Source organism: Neohortaea acidophila (assembly GCF_010093505.1).
Source record: "Neohortaea acidophila strain CBS 113389 unplaced genomic scaffold BDY17scaffold_4, whole genome shotgun sequence".
Lineage (NCBI taxonomy): Eukaryota > Fungi > Ascomycota > Dothideomycetes > Mycosphaerellales > Teratosphaeriaceae > Neohortaea > Neohortaea acidophila.
In genome coordinates, this window is record NW_022985513.1 from 273,397 (window position 1) to 295,913 (window position 22,517).

General features: G+C 56.8%; 10 protein-coding genes across 10 annotated transcripts; 5 read left to right on the forward strand and 5 right to left on the reverse strand.

The window, feature by feature from the left end:
• The first annotated feature begins 45 nt into the window (after positions 1-45).
• BDY17DRAFT_294659 (uncharacterized protein) lies at positions 46-2,738 on the forward strand. Its single transcript, XM_033733174.1, has 2 exons — positions 46-440; positions 498-2,738. The coding sequence occupies exons 1-2, from the start codon at positions 245-247 to the stop codon at positions 2,363-2,365; spliced, it is 2,064 nt and encodes a 687-aa protein (XP_033590503.1). The 5' UTR covers positions 46-244; the 3' UTR covers positions 2,366-2,738.
• Positions 2,739-3,392: 654 nt separating this feature from the next.
• Positions 3,393-6,583, reverse strand: BDY17DRAFT_316073 (phosphoinositide phospholipase C; the record flags this gene model as incomplete). Its single annotated transcript, XM_033735983.1, has 2 exons — positions 3,393-3,560; positions 3,653-6,583. 2 exons carry the CDS (start codon positions 6,581-6,583, stop codon positions 3,393-3,395), a joined length of 3,099 nt encoding a protein of 1,032 aa, XP_033590504.1.
• Positions 6,584-8,850: 2,267 nt separating this feature from the next.
• BDY17DRAFT_117917 (uncharacterized protein) lies at positions 8,851-9,962 on the forward strand. Its single transcript, XM_033729279.1, has 4 exons — positions 8,851-9,042; positions 9,119-9,140; positions 9,200-9,237; positions 9,299-9,962. Exons 1-4 carry the CDS (start codon positions 9,031-9,033, stop codon positions 9,911-9,913), a joined length of 687 nt encoding a protein of 228 aa, XP_033590505.1. The 5' UTR covers positions 8,851-9,030; the 3' UTR covers positions 9,914-9,962.
• A 49-nt stretch (positions 9,963-10,011) lies between these two features.
• BDY17DRAFT_309293 (uncharacterized protein) lies at positions 10,012-11,296 on the reverse strand (the record flags this gene model as incomplete). Its single annotated transcript, XM_033735315.1, has 2 exons — positions 10,012-10,977; positions 11,033-11,296. 2 exons carry the CDS (start codon positions 11,294-11,296, stop codon positions 10,012-10,014), a joined length of 1,230 nt encoding a protein of 409 aa, XP_033590506.1.
• Positions 11,297-11,529: 233 nt separating this feature from the next.
• On the reverse strand, positions 11,530-13,988 carry BDY17DRAFT_249426 (pyridoxal phosphate-dependent transferase; the record flags this gene model as incomplete). The annotated part of the gene is made up of 3 exons (XM_033730976.1): positions 11,530-13,605; positions 13,654-13,750; positions 13,807-13,988. 3 exons carry the CDS (start codon positions 13,986-13,988, stop codon positions 11,530-11,532), a joined length of 2,355 nt encoding a protein of 784 aa, XP_033590507.1.
• A 273-nt stretch (positions 13,989-14,261) lies between these two features.
• BDY17DRAFT_352564 (pyridoxal phosphate-dependent transferase) lies at positions 14,262-15,592 on the forward strand (the record flags this gene model as incomplete). Its single annotated transcript, XM_033738221.1, has 2 exons — positions 14,262-14,423; positions 14,462-15,592. The coding sequence occupies 2 exons, from the start codon at positions 14,262-14,264 to the stop codon at positions 15,590-15,592; spliced, it is 1,293 nt and encodes a 430-aa protein (XP_033590508.1).
• A 1,883-nt stretch (positions 15,593-17,475) lies between these two features.
• On the forward strand, positions 17,476-18,444 carry BDY17DRAFT_322829 (uncharacterized protein; the record flags this gene model as incomplete). The annotated part of the gene is made up of 2 exons (XM_033736885.1): positions 17,476-17,687; positions 17,745-18,444. The coding sequence occupies 2 exons, from the start codon at positions 17,476-17,478 to the stop codon at positions 18,442-18,444; spliced, it is 912 nt and encodes a 303-aa protein (XP_033590509.1).
• Positions 18,445-18,576: 132 nt separating this feature from the next.
• BDY17DRAFT_294668 (PLC-like phosphodiesterase) lies at positions 18,577-20,083 on the reverse strand. The gene has a single exon (XM_033733175.1). It carries the CDS (start codon positions 19,930-19,932, stop codon positions 18,790-18,792), a length of 1,143 nt encoding a protein of 380 aa, XP_033590510.1. The 5' UTR covers positions 19,933-20,083; the 3' UTR covers positions 18,577-18,789.
• A 165-nt stretch (positions 20,084-20,248) lies between these two features.
• On the forward strand, positions 20,249-20,936 carry BDY17DRAFT_322831 (trimeric LpxA-like protein; the record flags this gene model as incomplete). Its single annotated transcript, XM_033736886.1, has 4 exons — positions 20,249-20,305; positions 20,371-20,549; positions 20,604-20,857; positions 20,917-20,936. 4 exons carry the CDS (start codon positions 20,249-20,251, stop codon positions 20,934-20,936), a joined length of 510 nt encoding a protein of 169 aa, XP_033590511.1.
• Positions 20,937-20,980: 44 nt separating this feature from the next.
• On the reverse strand, positions 20,981-22,351 carry BDY17DRAFT_309298 (uncharacterized protein; the record flags this gene model as incomplete). Its single annotated transcript, XM_033735316.1, has 1 exon — positions 20,981-22,351. The coding sequence occupies one exon, from the start codon at positions 22,349-22,351 to the stop codon at positions 20,981-20,983; it is 1,371 nt and encodes a 456-aa protein (XP_033590512.1).
• Positions 22,352-22,517: the final 166 nt, after the last annotated feature.

Genomic DNA, 22,517 nt, shown 5'->3' on the forward strand with positions numbered 1-22,517 from the left:
GCACTCTCAGCCGGGCGCGCCACTTTCGCGATGTGGGGCGCGTCCCCCAAATTCACGTCCCGGCGTGCATGCAGCACCACCTCATCCTTCAACCTGACAGAAGGCAAACATCCACTCTTGTCCGCCAAACAGCTTGCACACCGCAGGCTGAAGCGCACATTCCCTTCCGTGCTAGACACCGACTATGTGAACTTCCAACTTGTCCTCATCGCTGCTTGTTCACCTCTTGTCGCCACCCCCGATCATGTCTCGACCGCCTCGATTCGAGTTCCTTCTGATGAAGTTAGATGGCACATATCCTAGGCAGACATGCGACCATCTCATCGACATCGACGGTCGACACATCACCACGCAGATCTTCAAGGATCATCACGCTCAAATCGATTGTCGTGCCGAGACTGGACAGAATCGGGAAGCTGACGATGTCCTTGTACGCATACGTGAGTCTTCCGGCGTTTACGGCATAGTTTCCCTGCTCTTGCTAACAGCGCATGTAGAAACTTCGGGCTGGAGCTGTATGATTGAAGCCTATACTCAGATGATCATCGAGCAGCCTCTACCGAATGGTCAGCTGTCAGGACTCGCCGACGTGATGAACGGCGAGGGTCTGGCCATTGCTGCGAGCGACCGATACATCCGAACCCTGGCCTACGTTCGGCCCGGCGATGTGATGCATTTTCCCGACGCAGCGCTTAAGGTCCGCTTCGATATTGCAACGGAGAAGACCACTTCGCCGCCCCTTCCTGGCCAGGCCAGCAAAGCCGAAGAAGTGTCACCGGCCCTTCCAAACTCGCTGGCTGGTGCCGAAGTTCAAGTCAGGTCATCCGACTCCGCTGTCGAGCAGCAAGATTCCGATTCCGAGGACGACGATGATTTGGATCGCCTGCCTGCACCTGCGAAATCATCTGTTGACGAAGCAATGCGTGCAACTCCTCCCGTCATCGAGCCGATGATCAAGGAGACTCCGAAGCATCTCCCATCTGCCTTGCCGGAAGATGAGGAGCCTTACTCGACTGCTCAAGATGGATTGCTCGAACGGGAAGAAGATGTCAGCGCCGACAGACAGCCCATCAACGCTGAGAGCCCCAGCCCGCTCGCCCAGAGGAGTATCGCACTCGCTGCTTCCGTGGACGATGAAGAAGTGCTGAAGCCAAGGACTGTCAACACAACCTACGGAAAGCGGCAGAAGTCTCGCACGCCTCAGAAGCTCAGCAGCCTGCCCACTCCAGATGACGTCCAGGATTTGCCAGAACGCGATGAGTCTTCCCACGCCGAGAACGACAACAACAACTACGACGACATTCCCGCCACGTCAGACAATATGACTATGCATGACGTAACAACAGAAGCTGCCTGGCGCTCACACCCAGTCAGTGCCGCGACGAAGAAGCGCAAGGTCCACAATTCAGACAACGAGCCCGAAGAACGCGAATCCCCGCAAGTCAACAAGAAACGAAGGGTCGACGAAGAGCGAAGTCCAACGCCTTCAGCTCCGAAGCAAGAAGATGTAGACGACGCAGAAGACGAATCCGCAACAGACCCAGCACCATCGCCGCCAAAGACTCGCGGCAAGTTGAAGAAGGTCACACGCAAGGCCGCTCGGTACTCCAGCGAGGAAATTGCGGTGGCTCCGAAGAGAAGGCAGCCTTCCCCAGTTCTACCTGTCGTGGTCAAGCGGCACAGAAAGAGTACCACCCCGGCAAGCTCGGCCTCCTCGACACTGCTCGGCAAGACGCCCAAGATTCTCCTCAGCACCGAAAGCGCAATTCATCGGAACACCGCACTGAAAGCCTGGCTGCGAAAAGCTGGAATCACCATCATCGACAAGGTCCCCTCCAAGACCACAAACTTCGTGTGCGTCGTCACCAAGGACCATAGCCTCAAAAGTGCCAAAGTCCTACACTCCCTCGCCATGAACAAGTCCGTGGTGACCGAAGACTGGCTCACGGATTCCGAGGCCCAAGGCGAACTACAAGATCCGCTCGACTACCTCCACAAAACCGTGGAGCCGAACGCCACGCACGACAAGAGCCGCATCTTCGCAGGCAAACACCTCTTCTTCACCCGCGCCGCTGTAGCAAACTACGGCGCCGGGTGGAAAGACATTCAAGATGTAGCGAAGGAGGCAGGGGCAAGCGAGGTGGGCAAGTTGGATTTCGATCGCTCTTCTCATCTCCACGAGCGGGACGATGTGGTGTTCTTCGGCACTGTGAAGGGGGATGAAGACGTGGCGGAGCTGATCAAAGAGTACGGGCGGGACGTCTATTCGAAGGACCTGTTTACGGACAGTATCATCGCCGGCGAGCTGAAGCTAGAGCAGAAGCTGTCGGCGCCGGCTGCGGCGAAGAGGAAGAGGCGGTCGTGAGGGAGCGTGGACACACTGTGTGCGTCGCTCTACTCTACCGGGCACAAATCATACCAGCCATATCATGTACAAGCGGCGATAACACCTCTCTGTGTCCTGACTCCTCGCATCTCAGCCTTCACCGCAGTCCAGCACGTGTTTGCCCGCGAGCATCCTCAGTCGTGTGCTCTTATCATGATGAGCTTCTCCAGTGCCTTTGCTGATCCGATCTAGTCGTGGTGCGTACACCCCCGTCCACGCCGGTATCCTGATCTCCACCACGTAGACTCTGCCACCGCCTATCCAGCATACCTGTTGGGGCTTAGAGGTGGCATTCACCTCCAAGTGCAACTCGTGGGGAAGAGGCGCGTGGGAAAAAAAGGAATGTCGTTAGGCAGTGAGGACCATAACGGCACAGAAGTCAGAAGGTCGCTTTTCGACGGAATGAACGTATCGTAGCAAATCTAGTCGCGGGCATGAGACGGATCGTCATTTTCCATCTCGTCACATAGCTCTCTTGTTCCTTTCCTCTCCGCCAATTCCCAATAGGAAGATCATCGAAGCATTTCCCGCACTTCCCTCCTCCATCCTCCCTCAATGACATCCTAGCCGCCCATCCAGCAGCACCATTTCTCCGCCCCCAATCAGCCCCAACCCAATGCAGCCTCCCCCATCAGCCCAAGCCCAAAAGCCCCAGCAAATGCAAAGTGTATCCTACAAGCCCAGACCCATCAAGAAGCAAAAAGCCAACGAGCGTCGTCGTGTTTTCCCTTTTCCTTCCTCCCACCCAGGCCAGGCATAACAAACAAACCCAAAAAGCCAAAACATGAAGGGGGTATATAATAGGAATACAACAAAGTAGCCGCCCCTTCAACCCCCAAAAACGCCGTCTCGGCCGTGCAGTAACAGCGCTGGAGAGGAAACCCAAAATGAAGAAGGAGAACGAAGACGCCTGGTTGGCCGTGAGGCGCGCGCGCGTATCTCCAAGCGGAAAGAAGATGAAGAAAAGAAAAGACCAAGCACCGCCACTCAGCGCGTCGACTCGCGATCAATGCTCGACGTCCGACTGAAGCCCGGCGCGTTCGGGTCCTCCGAGAGCGAAGACGACTGCTGCTCCGCCAGTCTGCGCTGGCTGGGGTTGCGACTGAAGACTCGCGACCTCCAGTTGCGCTCGGGGCGTGCGGCTTCGATCCGCGGAGAAGCGGAGTGCTCCGAGCTGGGCCCGGATTTGAAGCCATTCGTCATGGCCGGGTGGGTGTTGTTGACGTTGTTGAGATTGAGGTTGGTGAGGTTGAGGTTGTTGTCGACTTGAATGGGGAAGGCGTTTTCCTTGCGAATTTTGACAAAGAGTTTCGCGTCGCGGTATTGTTCGCCTTGCGGGTTGAAGAGCGGTAGGTGGCGGTATCCTTGCTGGAGACTGTCGAGTTTGGCGGTGAATGTGGCGAGGAGGACGTTGTTGGAGGAGGTTGGACGGGCCTCTGGCGAGCTCCACACGGTCCAGCGGACGAAGATCAAACTTGTGTGTTTCGTCACCAAAGACACGGTGAGAGGCTGGTTCCAAATCGGATCGAAGCCGTTGCCCTCGATGACTTTGGTGCGTTTGCGCAGCGGCGAGCCGATGCCAGAGTATCCGTTGGGCGCCGAGGCATCCGTTCCACCTTCGCCGCGAGCACCGCCGGGCGCCTTGTCATCGGCGCAATACATCTCAAACTCGATGTAGGGATTCATGCCGCTTTCCGTGATTTGTCGGAGTGGGCGCGGCAGGCGTTGCGCAGAGATGATGTCAACGGTAAACTTGACAAATTTCTTGTCCTTCTTCTCCTTCTTCTCTCCCGCATCGAGGATCGGAATGTGCTTCGAATGCCGCAGCTCCTCCGGCTTCAACACATATCCCACGCGATCCGAGCCGGCGGCAAACATGGCTTCGTTGACCTGCTGATGCACGTCATACGTCTGCCAGTTGAGCGCGGCCATCTGCACCCCACGTCGCCATGCTTCCAGGGGATTGAAATTGGACGAATCAATGCGGCCCGCTTTGGGATACACGCGCATGAGATAGTGCACATTGTGCTTCTCCAACAAACCCTTTGTCTCCGTTTGTTTCGTGCAAAGACGGCCAAAGGTGTTTTCGTTGAAGGAGAAGATGTGATTGAACGACTTCGCGCCAGGCTCGTTGAAGCCGGGGAACTTGATGCCCTGCGCGTAAACCCCGAGTCTGCCGAGCTCCGGGATGATCTTGCTGGATTTCCGCTTCCGCGTCTTCTCAAGAGGCGTCTGAGAGGTGTCGCTGTCTTCCGCAGAGCTGCTGGGAGAAACAGTCGGTCCTGATGTGATGGATCCTCTCGGTGTGGACATTGTCCCCACAGTCGTATCCGATGGACTTGTTGTCACGGGGCTGATCACGAGCGGGCTGTAGGTAAAGGCGCGTTTGTCGATTGACGGGGTCCTCACAATCGTAGAACCAAGGCTACGCGCACGGCTGCGGCCATTCGACCCGTCTAGAGGGAACTGAAACGGCTCCGGCTCTTCTGCGCCAGCAGCCTTGACTTTCAGCAGGATCCTGCTCTTCAGCTCTTCAGGCGTCGGCAGAATCTGCGTGTTGGCAGACAGTGCTTCCGTGACCAGCATCGTCTTCCAATATTTGAGCATATGATCAACCATGGTCTTTTGCTGTTCCGCGTTACAGTGCACCTCAAGAGACACAATCAGCGGGTAGGGCGAGCTGTGGAAGGCATATTTCGCGATCGTAGAGACACAGTCTTCAAAGGGAACCTTTGTCGTCATCGTCCTTCCGTGCGTCACCATCGGTCGACCGTTCTCCCCGTCCCAGCAATCAATCTCGATGCATCGACAGCCCTTGATCAGAGCGGAGATGTAGCCCTCGACGCTAGATGCGCCGTAGACCTGACGGCCGAGAAGGTAGGTGTTGTGGGAGCTGGAGATGAAGTACTCGTTGAGAGGGCGGTCCAGAGTCCCCTCGCCTTTGCTCGGTAGCAGAGGTGAGTTGTATGCGGATGTTAAGAAGCTTCGGAAAGATTGCTGGTTGAGCGCAAGCTGTCGCCCTACCGGCTCAGCAGTTGGCAATGCAGCTCGGTTTTGCGATGGCTTGGCGAACTTCTCAAAGACGCCCTCCCAATGCGAACGTTCCTTCTCCACGTCCACGCCTTGATCATCTCTGAGGAAGTCGAGGAAAGCTTCCAGTCCCAGATCAAGATCCGTTCCAAAATTGATGTTGCGATACAAGTTCTGGATATCCTTGCGTTCCATGAAAGATCGGACGAAGATCTGGTAGCGTGTGTAGTCCAGCTTTCCAGTGTACCCAGTGTCCGCCAGGGTGAAGTGCGTTCGCACCGCGGAATCGCTACAATTGATCTCCAACTTGCGGCAGAACCAGCGTGCATCGTCGAGAGTGAAGGAATGGTCATCGTCAGAGGATTTGCGACCCATGGCTCTCCTCCACACCATGGCCATGCTTCGTTCACTCTTCTCCGTCCTAGTGGACAAGGCGTTCATAATCTCCGTCCGCTCTCGCGCCACCGAGCCCAGAGCATCGGTCCAGTAGCCGACGATAACAACGGAATCGAATACCAAGTGCATCGTCTTGATCGTGCGGCCTTTGGACCTTTCGGGAGGCTCGTAGACCACAGTCATCCATCGTCCCTCATCCTCATCGGCGATCTGAACGTCATCTCGAGCATTTCTAGACTCCGCGCCGACGCGGACCTCGCGAACGTCATCGATGAAGAAGGATTTGCCAGAGTTGGTAAGAGACCAGCAGACGCGAGCAGAGTTGGGGTCCAGCCATAGTCGGATGCGCTTATTCTTTTTGTGCTTGCTGGTGTGCTTAGTGACGAGCGTGCCAGTCTGAAGAATTGCCGATATGGCCGGCGCAATACCTCCTTCGAAGTAGCTCGAGGCATTGCTGGGTCGACTGAGGTTGATACCAAGCCCATTCTGTATGTCGCGCGCGGTGGGTGGGTGAGGTGAGTCGTCTTGCGTGCCATTTTCCGACGGCTCCAATTCCAGGTCGGAAACATCAGGGGCGCGATCGGAAGCGGCGTTGCTATCGCTCCGCCGCCGGACCAACACCGGGCCAGCACTTTGATCTCGTAGACGTAGTGACTGCTGTTGCGATGCTCTCCGGCGAAGCTTCTGATGCGCTCCTCTCGATAGCCTTCTGATCAGCCCTCCGGGGCTCTTGCTGTTGGACCCAATAGCATCGGCCATCGAGTGAGGCATGGCAGCAGCACGAGGATGCGGAGACGGAGAGCGTTCATGGTATGTTCTTTCCGGCACGGCAGAGGCCACGGTCGAGGAAGAAGAGTATGCATACGGTCGAGAAGAGAAACGGTTTTCACGTTGTTCCTGAGGGCTGATCGTGTGCGTTTTGATGGCGTGCAGCTGTTTCATAGGGCTGCTGTGCGTGGAGGGGGTCGCTGGTATAGCAGTGGCGGCTGCAGCGGCGGGTGGTGAGAGGTCTATCATGCTGGCAGAGGGATCGAGTGGCGGCATGCGCGAGTCGAGCGGGTTGAGTATGTCGGGGGTGGAAGAGGTGGGCGTAGATGTAGCAGTTGCTCCATCTTCGTGGGTGGAAGCCGAGGGTGAGGGGGGAAGAGGGATCATCGCTCGAGGGTGAGAGGGATTACAGGGCCAGCCTAGTCGGTGTCGTGCGTCCTGCGCATGATGTCTCGTCCGCGGTGGTGGAGTGCTGCAAGATGCGCTGTGCTTGGTCGGCGCTCGCACCCGCAAGCGCAAGTTGAGAGAGGGGTTGTGGTCGATCTTCTCACAAGCACGGGCGAGACCAGCTCCCCAAGGTATAGCACGACGGAAGCGGCCAATGCGATCGGGAAGAATGAAGCTCTTGTTGGCCACAACGCAGAAGCGCCAAGCAGTCGAGGGGTGCGGCTGAGGGATATGTCGCCGCGGCTTAAGGCGTTCGCGCAAAGATAGGTGGCGAGCAGAGAGGACAGATGTTGTACATATGCAGGTGTGCTGCAGATTCGTGAGCTCAAGCGTGGGGTTGGTGGAGGGTGGATGCGCGCGGGGATTCGTCCGGGGGGAAGAGGAGCGTGAAGGGCGTGGCGTGGCGTCGAGCAGGCAGAGCAAAGCAGCGCGGGGCAAGGAATGGCGGCGGTCGGAGATGTGATCGAGCGGGACGTGAGGGAGCGCGAGGAGGAGGTGAGAAGGAGGAGGAGTAGGTGACGGAGGATGAGGAGGAGGACTCGGACAATCGGTGAGGACAGGCGCCCCCGAAATTTGGGTAGCTTTGGCAAGGGATGTGCCTTCCTCAGAGGCTCGGCATGCGGCTCGTTGAACCTTAACGTTAACCGTCAGGGTCATTGCCAGGGAAGGAATTACCCGACGTTTCAGAGTGGCCGCTTATACGTCACAGCGGTTTGGTGAGGGAACGCTCTTTGCATCATCGTCACGGAGGCGCACGTCTGGTCGAGGGATGATGGCGAGCGCTGGGCATACCAGCCGGAGTCGCGGGGTAAGAGGGATCACGCACGCACAATGTCCGACCACTCGCGACATGCATGGGCGGAGTCGTCAACGTGCGCATAAGGGAGCAAATGCTGGCATGCATCATCCATCGTTCGGCCGCAGTGGGGCATACACGTTGCCGGTACCGCACCTCCCCGTCGCCCTAGCTTGCTAGCAGCCTAGTCTGTCGCGTGTCGCAACCATGTCCCTTGCGAAAAAGTCTGGCCTGCTGCCTGCCGTACGTCGCCTACGACACGGCATGAAATTGCATTCCTTCTGCTCCAACACTTCTCCGTCTACATGAGTCGGACTGTTGCGGACTGCGCGAGCAAGGTGGTCAGATGCAATCGGATCGGGCGGATTGTAAGATGACGCCAGCTGTTCGCGGCGCCGCGGGGTGCATACGTTCGCAGCCGTCATTTGCGTGCGCGGGCCTGCTCTTGGCCTTGTTTTATGCTTGCACGCCGCCAACCCCTGCGCTCGGGAACTTCGGGACAGCCTTATCACAGCAAGTATACACGGCAAGGCGCTTCCAGGCCCATGGAATACCAAGCCCGTCTTATCCTGTACTTCTCGTGCCTCTCCGCCTCTCCAGGATGAAATGGCCGGGGAGAATGTGGGCGGCTTCTTATCCGGAGATGTCACCCTCTCCGCTCCGTTTCTGCATCCGCACCGACCCAGAGCGGATCGTGATGCTCCTTCGGCCCTTGGCTACTGCGGAGTTTCCGCTTCCACTCGCACCCGTGATGACCTTTTGGAGTGAAGCCCGCGGGTTGACGTCGCTTTCGGACGCTCTTCGACCTGGAGCTAGCAGTCCGCCGGGAGACTCTATGTTGACCTGATCTGGTTACTTGCCGGCTTGAAGTGTGACTGGCCAGGGAAGGATTGATTGATGCCGAGCTCCGCCCCTGCCATGGACTCTTGGAGCTCGCGTCTTTTCTTGGGACCTCGACAACACCATTGACAAGACAGTAGCATAGCGCTGTCCGCTGCTCGTTCAGCAGAGGCAGGTCGACTTTCATCCTTCCCGCGCTCGTTTCCTTCTCGTTCCACGCCAGCGCATTCATCTAGCGCATCAATGGAAGCCCAAGACGGCTTTCGGGTATCCCGATGACCTCATACGTACCCCAGCCTTAACCCGTGTTTATTCTTCTCCTCGTGTATATCCAACTCATTCAATTTCAACAGCACATACAGTCAATATGCCACTTGCAGTAGGTAACCTTGGCACACAAGAACTCCTCTCATAATGTCACCTTCCAAAACTAACCGCGAAATCACGAACAACAGGTAGTAACAGGAGCCGGCAGCGGTACAACCCTCCCTCATATCCACCCATACGCAATTCAAGAACTAATCAACACACTCCAGGCATCGGCCACGCCTTCGCGGAGATTCTAATCCAAGAGGTACACCCACCCCTCTCAACCCCCAGCACAAGCGACCCCCCAACCTAACCCCAAACCACAGGGCTACGAAGTCCACGCCGCCGACCACGAAGTCACCGAAAAGCTCCAAGCCCTCCAATGCCGCCTGCACAAACTCGACCTGCGCTCCCCGGACTCCATCACAGCCTTCGCGCAGCAACTCGAAGGCAAGCGCATCGACGTGCTCCTCAACGTAGCGGGCGTCATGGTGCCGCGGCAGCAAGACGCCCTCGACACCGTCACGCCCGAAACTTTGCAGCGCCTCTTCCAGACGAACGCGTTTGGCCCGCTGCTCCTCACGCAAGCGCTGCTGCCGAACTTGGTCGCGATGCCGGGGTCCGTGGTGGGGATTGTGAGTAGTCGTGTGGGCAGTATTGGGGATAATGAGAGTGGGGGGATCTATGCGTATCGCGCGAGTAAAGCGGCGGTGAATAGTATTGGCAAGAGCATGGCGAATGATTTGAAGGAGAAGGGGATTGTCGTGGCGCTGTTGCATCCGGGGTTTGTGAAGACGAATTTGAATACCGGGTCGGAGCATCATCCTGACAGCGTGGAGCCGGAGGAGGCGGCGAGGAAGTTGTGGGGCGTGTTGATGAGCAAGAGTATTGAGGACACGGGCAAGTTTTGGCATCGGGAGGGGAATGAGTTGCCTTGGTAGATGGCGAGGCGACAAAGATGGGGTGGAAAAGCATTGGTTATATCTGCTTTGCGAATTCTCCTCCAGTTGAGGGAGGTAACCAATCTATATGTCCAACATCACAACGCCTTCACCTCTTCCGCAGTCGGCGCCGGCGGCGGCGGCGGAGCCACAGAAGTAAACGCCTCCCTCTTCCCCCGTTCGAAACTCTTCATCGGCACCAGCCCATACTTCTCAAACATCGCCTTGTCCTGGTCCCACCCATTGCACTCCGTCGTCAACATCTTCTCCCCCGTAAACACCGCATTGGCGCCGGCAGAGAAGCACAGAATCTGCTCGGCTTCGCTCATCGTCGTTCGGCCTGCGGCGATGCGGATGATTGTCGACGGCATGACGAGGCGGGCAGTGGCGATGGTGCGTAGGACTGCGTCGAAGGGCATCGGTTTCCGCTGCGGGTCGTCGCCTAGGGGCGTTCCCTTGATGGGAACGAGGACGTTGACGGGGAAGGATTCCGGGTGTGAGGGGAGGGTGGAGACAGTGTAGAGCAGGCCAACGTGGTCCTCAGGCGTCTCGCCCAATCCCAGAATCCCCCCACTGCACACATTGATCCCCGCGTCTCGCACATGAGACAGCGTCTTCAGCCGCTCGTCGTAGGTGCGCGTAGTAATCACGCTGGGATAATGCTCCCGACTCGTATCCACATTGTGATTGTAAGCCGTGAGGCCGGCGTCCTTCAGCTCCGCCGCCTGCTGCCCGTCAATCATGCCGAGCGTCACGCAGCTCTCGAGTCCCAACGCCCGCACCCCCTCCACCATCGCCTTGATATTCTTCAGCCCGGTTTTGCGGCCGCGCATGTCGCGCCACGCGGCCCCCATGCAGAAGCGCGTGCTGCCGTTGTCTTTGGCTATGCGGGCGGCTTTGAGCACCTCGTCGACGGGACTCATTTTGGTGGCTTGCAGGCCGGTTTGGTAGCGCGAGGACTGCGCGCAGTAGGAGCAGTCTTCGCTGCAGCCGCCGGTTTTGATGTTCATGAGCGTGCACATTTGGACGGCGCCGGGGCGGTGGAAGCGGCGGTGGAGTGCGCCCTTGGGAGTGCGTTTAGTGAGATTCTCAATGGTGGAATGACTGGAAGCTACTCACTGCTTGGAAGGCCAGCTCCATGAGGGGCGTGTTGTAGATTTCTCGAATCTCATCTTTCGTCCAGTCGTGTCGGGGTGTGGCGGCATTGGTGGCATTGGTCAAGGCGCTTTCGAACGGCGGGCGAATGGGTAGATGGTTGGCAAGGACGGTGGAAGGATGGACATCGACGGGCGTGCTGAAGGCTCGGTGGAAGGTGGAGGTAATGGCACGAATGCTCTGGCTGGAGCCTCGAAGGGCCGGCAGACCGGCCAGCGTTAATGACATTGTCCTTCAAGTATGAATAGTATGATTGAGCACAAGGGGGAATCGAGAAGTCTCAACACATGTCCCTCAATGAGCTCGGCAAAACGTTCGGGCCATTGGGATGTGTAGGCTGTGGTGTGGGGTCCCCTTCCCCTCGGCACTTCAAATTGGCTTACGGCCGATCACGTAAGTTAGTTGAGACGAGTCCTGCCGATCATCATGCCTGGTTGGATCTACATCCGCCGCGTCTAGATCTATCGCAAATTCCCCAATACCTTCTCCTGCACACCCCGTATCGTCTCAGGACTCGTAGTCACCGCTGCCATCAAGTAGAGCACGTTGCCCAGCACGCGCGAATGAATGACCCAATCTTCACCACCCATCTCGGCGAACAGCCGGTCACGCAACGAAACAGCAGCCGTGGAAGAGTAGCCGGAGCCCTTGGGGTCTTTCAGCGAGATGGCCAGCACCGATCCAAGCGCAAAGACGTGGTCGACGAGTGGGTGCTGCGAGACGGATGTGACGAAGGCGTTGGTCCACATGCTCCAGACTCCATCCTCGCCGGCTGCACCAATACTCGCCTGTGGTTGCCAATCAGACCGGAAGCTGTTCCATGATCCACTGCTCTCGAGCTGCTTCATGGTGCTCAAACTCTCATTCGCAACTCCACAGCCTACTGCATGCGCCGTATAGCTGTGGCCATGTAAAAGTGCATCGCTCTTCTCGTCGCTCAGGAAGGCGTCGAAGATCGCTTGACTGGCAGTGGTGGTTGCGAGTGGTATCAGACCTCCTGTCAACAGTTTGGCGTTTACGACGATGTCGGGCTGTACGCCGAGGAAGCTGGCGGCGCTGAACCTCCCCAAACGGTAGATTCCCGTGAACACTTCGTCGAAGATGACGGGCATGCCCTGCCAATCATGATCATCGCGGGCTTGTCCGCTATGGCTTCCTGTGTTTTGACGAACAGCGTCGACCAGACAGGTTTGAAAGAGGGGATCTGCGAAGAGCATCCCTCCTGCACCAAGCAGCACCGGCTCGAGTATTAATGCGCCAAACTTCTTGCCCTGGTTCTGCAATGCAGAGATCTGCTTGTTGAAGTAGTCCGTGTAGAGCTTCCGGTCGGCCTCGCGGTGGTTGTAGTCAAACACCTGCTCAAGGCTATCGAGGTGTCGCGCTTCTCCGAGTTCTGCACTCAGCTCGGGCGGGACGTCAACGAGCCAACGACCCTCCACCAATTTGACTCGCGGAAAGTCGAACCAGTGACCGCGCCCTCGATACCATTCGACTTTGGTGTTGAACACACTCGGCTCGGAGCAATCCATAGTACCAATCGTGTCCCCGTGATAGCTGTTCGTGAAGCCAAGGATGAGAATGTCGTCGTCACTGGACCACTGCTTTCGCAAAGAACTCGCTCGCAGCGCCATCTTGATCGCAACCTCGATTCCCGTGCTACCATTGTCGGTGTAGAAAACTTTTTTAAGTCGCGGATTGCCTAGTCCTCTTATGAGGGTTTGCGCTAGACTGAGGGCTGGCTGATGGATGGCGCCTGCGAACATGACATGTCCATACCGGCCTGCAGCATGGGCGGCTGCAAGAGCCAATTGCGGATTGCCGTGTCCCAAGCCTTGAGTCCACCAAGATGCTGAGCCATCGAATGCTGGGCGTAATATGGGGGGTTGCGAAGCACCATCTCCCTTTTGCTGCAGTTCTTGCTGCTTGGAGTACGTCTGGAAGAAATCGCCGTACGCTGAATCCATAGCCACGATGGTGTTTTTAGAGCGTTCTCGATGCTGCATAAAGGGATGCCAGATAGCCTCGTCCGCTTGCTCGGGCATGTCTCTGAGATCGCGTATGCGCTGATCATGACTTTGCAAGAAGCTCTGCGTGAAGCCTGTAACGTCGCTGTTCCGGCTGATCTCCTCGTAATACGAGCGCATCGAGCGTACATCGTCCTCTTCGTTGGCTTTTCGCTCGGGCGGCGGATGAATCGCAAAGGTGTGCACATTGCGCTCCGCGAAGTACTCCTTCAGATATGAGTGATTCTCGAACCGCTCTCCTTCAAACAACGCCACAGACTGCACGTCGTAACCTCGGATGTGCAGAGATTCCCATGCCGAGATGGTCCCGCTGATCCCTCCGAGTTGGTGGTCCCCAAGTAGTAACACGGGCAGTCGAAGTGGGCGATAGAGATCTGCCTGGGAGCTACCGGAGGGTGCAGGGGAAAGGACACCGCCCGCAGTCTCAACGAGAGCAATGGCGTCCTTTCCGGCATTTGCGTAGGCTTGAAGTTCCTTGTGTATCGCAGCTTGGATTGAAGAATCGGAGATGGCCTACAGGGTCAGTTCGAGCTTTACGATGTTTTAGAGCTCCTCACTTACTTGTTTCGAGCCGCGAGCAGCTATATGAGGACTGACCGGCTCATCGAATTGATACAAGCATCTCGACTGGACATCCGGGTTGTACAAATGTATATGGCTGGAACAGATTAACATACGATCAACAGATGAATTGCCAGCGCCGCGCAAACTCACCGATCATCCGCTTCGTTCAATGGCCCGGTAGACACCGGCTTCAAGTAATGAACCTTTGCAAGTTCTCTCCCAAAAGCTTTGCACAGGACGTTTGCGAAGATCGTCTTGCCGACATTCGTGTTGGAGCCGTAGAGCTGCAGCACTCGCAGCTTCGGCCAGAGCGCCGAGCCTATGTGCTTCATCGCAGCGTGGTGAGCGAGAGGGAGAAGGCCTCGACCGTGCCTGTCGCACAACGTGTCGGCAATAAAATTAGTAACCAGGTTGGTTAGACTCAGGTACAAACGCCTAACGAAAATAGAGCGATCGCCCAGGCCCCAGCAAACAGCCGAATTCTACCGGGGAAAGCTCGAAAAGCATGTGCCAATGCTGTGGAGTGAATTCGATCTTCGAGTCTAGATTCTTCAAAAGTCGAGACGAGGCGCACATAGACGTCCTTGCTCTCGACCGCGCCCTTCATGGGGCTCCAAGACCCCATTGGAGTCCGCACGGCGTTGGAACGGAGGCGAGAAAAGTCCACGATCCGGCAGCTGTCGACCAACCCCGCCAGTTCGGTCGATTTCTCGTCCAATGACTTTCTCTCCCTCGCCACTTCTCCTGAGCTCCGACGGCGGTTTCTCGTAAGCACAACGTCGTCTTTTGATTCAATCTATTCCAGCGCGGTCTCGCTAATTGTTCCAAGGAACGGCTCGAGACTGGACCTTTGACAACCCATCTTGGAAGCGGAGGCTCACGATTATTAGATGGCAACTCTTCGTACGCAGAAGCTCTCGAGACCGAGATCGCGGCCTTCCACAATGCTCCATGCGGACTGCTCTGTAACTCGGGCTTCGATGCCAACGTGAGCATTTTCTCGTGTCTACCACAACCTGGTGATATCATCGCTTTCGACGAACTTATCCACGCAAGTGTCCATGATGGGATGCGACTTTCTCGAGCTGGTAAACGAATCAGTTTTCCGCACAACGATCTTAACCGGCTGGAAGAGATTTTGAGGCAGTGCTTAGCGGACGATGCGGATCTTCAGGCAGGCCGGAAGAACGTCTTCATTGCTGTCGAGGCTGTGTACAGTATGGACGGCGATGTGGCACCTCTAGCCGAAATCGTGGCCATGCTGTCGGCACTGCTTCCGCTCGGCGTCGGTCACCTCATTGTTGACGAGGCGCATTCTACCGGAATATTCGGCAGTCAAGGACGGGGTCTCGTCTGTGAGCTCGGGCTCGAAGACAAAGTCACCGTCCGATTGCACACCTTTGGGAAAGCGATGGCCTGCGGTGGCGCAATCCTCCTTTGCAGTCCCACGCTCCGACACTACTTTCTCAACTTCGCCAGGCCGCTGATATACACCACTTTCATGCCGTATCCATCGCTGGCCGCGATACATGCATCCTACTCTTTGCTTCAAGACGGGCACGCGGAGCCGCTCGTCGCCCATCTCCAAATGCTGATTGCATACCTCCAAGACTCTTTGATCCAACTGGTGGCTTCATTACGGCTACCACCTGAGATGCGACACTTGCTCCGAGTACCACGGACACGCTCAACATCGGCGATTTCCTACGTCATGTCTTCACAGCCGAAGACGTTGGCAGCATACTGTCGCAGCAAAGGATACGTGGTCCGAGCCATCGTGCCTCCGACAGTACCGGCCGGCACCGAGCGTTTGAGAATCTGCCTTCACGCGGGAAATACAGTAGAGCAAATAGACGGCTTCTTGCGTGCAATACATAGCTGGATTGATGAGCAGCGGAGGGAGGCAGAGCCGGAGTATGTAAAAGCGAGAATGTAGGTGACCTATCAGCTTAGCCATGTATTACACGAACGAGGCTGTCGACAGTCTTATTTCGCAAGTGCATACTTGGAACGGCGACTGAAAGTGCGTCATGTGAACGGAGTTTCTCCTACAAGGCTTCATGGCCAAGTGACTTCCGAAAGTGCGGACCTCCCACCGCCTCACTCAGAAACGGTCGACAATATACGATTGAAGTGTCCGGATTCGAGTGAGGTTTACAGTTTGGCCCCCACGGGGGCTTTGTCGAAAGTGATGGGGGAACGATGAACCGCAGCGATACTTCACAGCTGCACAGCCTCACCGCAGAAATGAGGCTGCGCTCGTCCATCCAGCGTACATTGTCGCAGTATTCGCAACGATAGGGTCCGCAATCCTGGACGCCATCGACTTTTTCGGTCGTTACCCGTGTGGCTCCGCGCAGTCTACTGGTCATGCGTGTGCTGACAATGCCATCCAATGTATTGGTTTGGCTCAGCCTTCCCGTCCGCACGCATCTCTCCTCAGATTCACTCAGGCAGACAAGATCACAAGCATGGCCGTAGTCTTCCTTAATCGCGCACGACGCCTCTTACTCAAGAGGCTTCGAATGGACCTGCTGCTCCCTCTTTTTTTGCCGCCATGATATAATATGGGCGAATGCCATGGCGCTGTCGGATATATCATCGCCTCCATACACCATAGGTCATATTTCGACATTGCACCGAGTCTTGCCAACCTCGAATACCGCTTCTCTGCCTGACAAACAAGATCCTCCGCCGCCTTATTGCGCAAACCACCGCGCTTGTCCAGTGCCCGGTACTCTGTTTCAACAAGTTCAGAAGCGGCGCATCAAACTCCGTCTTACGAACACGACACGAACACGACAATGTCCAGCATCATTTGACCACTAAAGGTTGGCGGAGAAGTCGAACCTCGCCTGCCGTACCCTGAGACACGTGCTGGATGGGTTATGAGAGCAATTACGATGATAGTAAACGAGCTGACTGGCCCTCCTCTGCCGGTGCCTGCTGCTTCGACGGTGATGGGAACATGGTGAATGACAAGGGCCAAATCGTGGCTGAGTCACACCTCGTTATCCCATTCTTGCAGTGGCAGCAGCAGCAGCAGCAGCATCAAACGCTTTCTCCAGGTGAGTGAGAGTGTGTTCGAGGTCGTGAGAGGAGACGTGCTCCTGAACATTTGCAGGCAGTTCCCGCCAGGACCCATCCCACATGCTTAGGCCGCGGCCTGGGCCATCTCGCCCGGACATGCGTGCTCTTCATTGCGGCCTGACCGGTCGCACCTCGGTGAAGAGAACAGAGCCGAGTCCGACAGGTCGGTTGTCATGCCTGATCGCCGCGTTTCATCCCCGCGCTAACCCTAACGCGGAAGGAACGAGCGCTATAACGACAGCAGTCGCACGTAAGCCGGCTGCGCCTCAGTCTTGGCACCAGCGTGACTGGCGCGCCGCCCCGCCACCGGCTTACTGGCTGCCTCAGGCTTTTCACGACCGCACCTCTCCCGTTGACACGTCTGGTCTGCACCCGCCCCAGGCATCACTTCTGGACTACCGCTACCACGCGCCTGAACTCACTAGTCCGGCACAGTTGCCACCACGCACGCGCAACGCGCAAGCCTCGAAAATCAGGGTTGACACGCCTTTTTGCCCCGGTTTCATTGCTCGTCTTGAGGACACTTATTCCGCCACCACCCCCATCCCAATCTCTTCTGTTCCCCCTCACGATCTGTCTCTGGTCGACACGCTCGCTCCTGGCCCGCTGCACCCGCCACACTTGTGCCTGATGACTTCTCCCGACCGACCTGATCTGCGCACTCCGCCAAGAAGTCCCCAGGCGGCAGGAATCAACGGGGCGCATTCTCGCAAGCGCTCTCACTCCATCATGGCCGGCGACGCTCCCCCGCATCTCCAAAGTGCGGGCAGTCGCGCCGGCTCAGTCGCATCGATGCAACAGCACTCGGGCGACGAGGATTCGCCGGTGACGCGAACGTTCAAGCGCACTGGGCCGCCGCCGATGAACGCGGATAACAAGTATATCTGCGATGTCGCCGGCGAGTGTCGCGACCTCGTGTTTGACCGCAAGTGTGAATGGGGGTGAGTTTGCGTGCCTCTTTCCCATCCGTCCGCATTCATCTGACTTCGCATCTTCAGGAAACACATGGACAAACACGACCGTCCGTACCGCTGCCAACATGAATCGTGCGCCAAGTTGCAAGGCTTCACCTACTCTGGCGGCCTACTGCGACACGAGCGAGAAGTGCACGGCAAGCACGGCGGCCCCCGGGCGCAGCTAATGTGTCCCTACGAGGACTGCAAGCGCCACGTCGGCAAAGGCTTCACCCGGAAGGAGAATCTCAACGAGCACATCCGCCGAGTGCACCAAAGCAAGGAGCACGTCCTCCAAGGTGTGCCGCAGCAGCAACAAGACGGCATCGACGTCTTCCCCGGTGCAGTCGCCCCTCCCGCTGAAATGGAAACCCCGGGCTCCGACGCGGTCTATGATGGCCGCGACGACCAAGTCTCGCCCGCCCGCAAGCGGATGCGAACGGCTGTGGAAGCTCACAACCATCAACCACACGAGCAGCAACAGCACGAGCATCAGCCGCCGCAGATATTCTCGGAAGAGGCCGAAATGCTCAAGCTGGAAGTCCAGCAGCTGCGCGATGTGCTTGCTGGGAGGGACTCGCAGATTATGCAACTGGAACTAAAGATGGAGGAGGAGCGCTTGAGTCGCGACGAGGAAATCAGAAGGCTGCAGGACGCTCTCAGACAGTTGGAAGCGCAGCAGCAGGTTCAGGCCCAGGAGCGCAAGGAACAACCGCAGGAACTGCAGAGTGAATTGCACGCTTAGGCCGCGGCATTTGTTCTCTGAGGCGTTTTGCGGGGTTTCTGGCATTTGCGGGCGGGGTGTGTGGTGACACCCATCTCATTATTTTCTTTTGAAGCTGGTGTTTAGAAGGAGCTGCAAGCCTGTACAATGATGATTCGTTCTTTTGTCATTCCACTATCCAATTTCTTCTGTCATACGATGATGTCTCCTCCCGCAATATCGCTCGACAAGTCGCAACTCCTTTGGAAGAAAATGACTTGCTATTCAGCGTGCAGCCCATGCCAATGTCGCCCATGTAGCCCCATTCAAATCGTACCTCGCCGCGCACCCTCCCAGGCATGGCAGACTCGAGACGTGTCACCAATGCTAGATGCCAGCATACACGCCATAAAGCAGCATAGCCAAAACCAACAGCAAAATGCAGTACCCAGGAACATCCCACCACCGTGTCTCACCCGACAAATCGAAGTTGGTGTTAATGAGGGTGGCAATCAAATCCGGCGCCCCCTGCTCGGGGAAATCCATAGCGAAAATGCCAAAATGCCTCTTCTCGCCCTCCGTGTCGGCGAGTGATCCCCGTAACCGCACGTTGATACCGTCCTGCCAGCGGAAAAGATGCCAGCCGCCCACTGCGATTTTCCGCGGCGGGAACTGGTAGTACAAATTGAGTTGGAACGCGGAGGTGAAGTTGATGAACCAATGGTCAGGGTCTGCACTGGCGGCCGCAAGGCGCATGAGCTCGGAGACATTGCCTCCCTTCATGGCAATAAAGTCCGGCAGAGACTGCGGCGTGACGAACGTGTAGTGGTCCTGGATAGTCACTTTGACGTCGTGGTGCGTGTAGATTGTGAAAGGTTTGCGGGGATTATCCATCCACCTGGTCACGTCGAGGCCGAAGGCGTGCAGGTTGGCGTCGACGTATCGACGGAAGAGTTGGATGCGGCCGCGCAGTTCGCCGAGCTTGGGGACGGTGTTGGCTGTTCGCCAGCGGTCGGGACGCGCGGCGAGATGGGAGGAGATGGCGTCTTCGAGGCGAATGGTGGAGCGTTGGTCCTCGCTTTCTTTTTTGATTTGCACGATTAGTGCTTCGGTGGGATGCTTTTCGAGCCATGCGTACAACGTTTCGAGGACGCTTTCGAATGTGAGGCCCAGAAAGGTCGGGCCGTGAACCATTTCCACGACATTGTTGCGGATGGTGCAGCGGAAGTCGAAGTATCGGATTCCAGCGTCTAGTTGGGCATGGTATGAAAGTGTTTGAGTCGAGATGAAAGGCCAGGAGCTGGTGAATGCGGAGCTATCGTGGGTCCCTGGGATAGTGAGCAATGATACGGGTGTGTCGTCGTCCAGAAGGCTCATCCAGCGGGGGCCTGTTGGTTTTTGAGGTCGTAGCCACGCCCAAGACCATTTAGACTGCGGAGTCGCTTTAACGACATCAATGTAGCCCTTCTCATCAATCCCGTTGCATTGCCTTGAAGTCCCGACATTTCCGAGTAATGCATCGGTCTCCATGTTGCTTGATCATGCTTGGTTCAACTCGCTCGACCATCTGCTCAAGTAACGTCTGCTGTCATCAGTTCATAACGACACATCCTGCAAAAACTTCACTTCCGGGTCACGGCTGTGATAGTTTGATTGGGCTCGAATAGAAATTGAGTGCCTGGTCAGAAGAGGTTGGATTGCTTATTCAACCCGACCCTCGAACATGTGATTGCGGGGGAAGCTTCCGGAGCGGCGCGCCTTAGCGTCCTTTGCTCGTGTCCACTTGCTTCATCCCACGTCCCTCAGGCCAACCTCACATTATCGTGCCCATTGAAAAGTCATCAGCATGTCGCGCTCGGCGCCGGCGAGTAGGCGAACAGCCAAGACCGAGTACATTGAAACCGTATGGCTCAATATCATCTACTCAAATTACCGTGCTTGCCTCACGTACTAATTCGACACGCGCAGGACACGGGCAACAAGATCTCCCGTCGAGCACATATCGAAGGCAAGCAGAATATCATGCTTGGCGGCAAGACTGTCATCATGTCCGGTGTCCATCTACGCGGCGATCTCTGCCGAAAGCCGGAGCCGGCTGCTGATGGGGAGAAGGAGAAGACGTCCGTCACGGCTATCAGCATTGGACGGTACCTATCAGTCCCGTCCACGCTTCCACCGCGTCTGCTAACGTTCTGTATCAGATCAACCATCATCGCTACGAACAGTATTATACGCCCACCCAACCGCCTGCACAAAGGCCAAATGACATACATCCCCATGCGCATCGGCGACAACGTCTTCATCGGTCCAAACTGCCATATCTCTTCGGCGAGCATCTCAAATCATGTCCATGTCGGTGCCAACTCAGTGCTGTCCTCTCTCTGCATCATCAAAGAGGGCAGCAAAGTTCTCCCCGGAACCGTGGTGCCGCCGAACATGACTATCCCCGCCGGCAGTATTGTTGGCGGACGGCCGGCCACAATTCTGGGGGAAGTTGGCGATGGGTGGGGTCAGGGCGGTGGTGGGGAGGGTGAGGAGTGGGTTGAAGGCGGAGACTTGCGAGCGCTGGTGAGGAGCATCAAGTGAGCAAGTGGCCTTTCGATCCACTTTCACGGGCATGCTTGATGAAGACGCCAGGCTCGTCTTCTTCCGACCACTGATAAACACGCCCTATCCTCGCAACCCGTGGGGATGTCAGACCATGGAACGCTTGGCTGAGATCCGCTCTCAGCGCAGAAATTTGAGCATCCCGGCAGATAATCTTCCGCAATCTGGAAGCGCCTCCCTTGGTCCTTTGGAACTCCATGTCGGCAGCATCCCGGTACACCGACAGCAATTCGCGCCAGCAATCCTGCAGATCCGCTCGCCCCGTCTGGCTCTTGTCGTCGAGCATGCCAGACTGTGGATCAGGTGCTAATTGCACGTCCAGAACCTCAAGGTTCTGAAGCCACCGGACGGGGCGGGTGTGGGTAGCGAAGGGAAAGATGGCGGTGTACGTGAATGAATGGACTGAAGATAGGAGCTCGGCCCACCTGCATCCGCTCGAGCTCCCTGATTGATAATCCCACCCGAAACGCCGGGTGATGGATTGTACAAGCAATGGGGCGCCTCGCTCGAAGTAGTCATACGTACCGTAAGCTGGTAGAAAGCTGCCTTCGTTCAAGCCCAGATGCTGCCACTCACGGAGAACGAGCAGGCAAGGACCATGCTTTGATCTCGTCAGCGCAGGACTCCGCAAGGCCGCCCCGACCGGCTTCGGCGTGACATGTTGTTCCTGTCGCAGCTCGAGCATTTGCAAATTCGTCATCGTCCACACCCAGTCACCGTCATGCGGGCGCCACTCGGTCGGGGACACCACGCTATGGAGCTCGTTGGGAGGAGCCATAATGACGACCCGCCCTGGATCGATGATGGAGAGTATGTACTGCCACAACGCTGCCGCTACGGCTGGACTTGGCCGTTTGCTGTGGCGGCGTCGCTGCTCTGGTGAGGCCTTCTCATTGCTTCGATAGGAGCGGTCGATAACCAGCACAAAGCTCTGAACCACAGGGGCGAGTTGTGCTGCTAGCACAAAGCCGCAGAAGTCCTCGATGGCAGAGGGGATCCACGGCTTGTAGTCAACCAAGCCATCTTGAGCGTCGGCGGATCTCGAAGTCGAGACATCTGCCCTTTTGTCCACTCGCTTGGCAACGCGGGGGATCTCCTCAGCCCACTGGCGTAAATCGAGTTGCAGACAAGCGGACGTGAATAACAAGGGTAGGACGATTCGTCGCCAGTTTTTCGAGACCACGGAGATGGTTTTAAGCGTTTGATTTGTGGATTTCGTTAGATCCAGACTGGGCTCTAGCCTCGCCTTGACGATGGACGGCGGAGTGGAGTCGCAGTACTCGAAGATCGACGCCCAGAGCTCTTCTGGCAGCTTCGGGGAGGCCGCGGGCGCAAGAGGCATCTTGATAAGGGGATCCAAGCGTACCCAGGTCTTTCACTGGCTCAGACATCCGCTCGAATCTTGGCATCAGGCTCGAGGTATGTAAATGGAACAAAGTTAGCGAGTGTGTATGTAGCAGGCCGAAATTCCCGAGGCCTAGAAGCTCAGCCGCGGTGCTAATGCACGA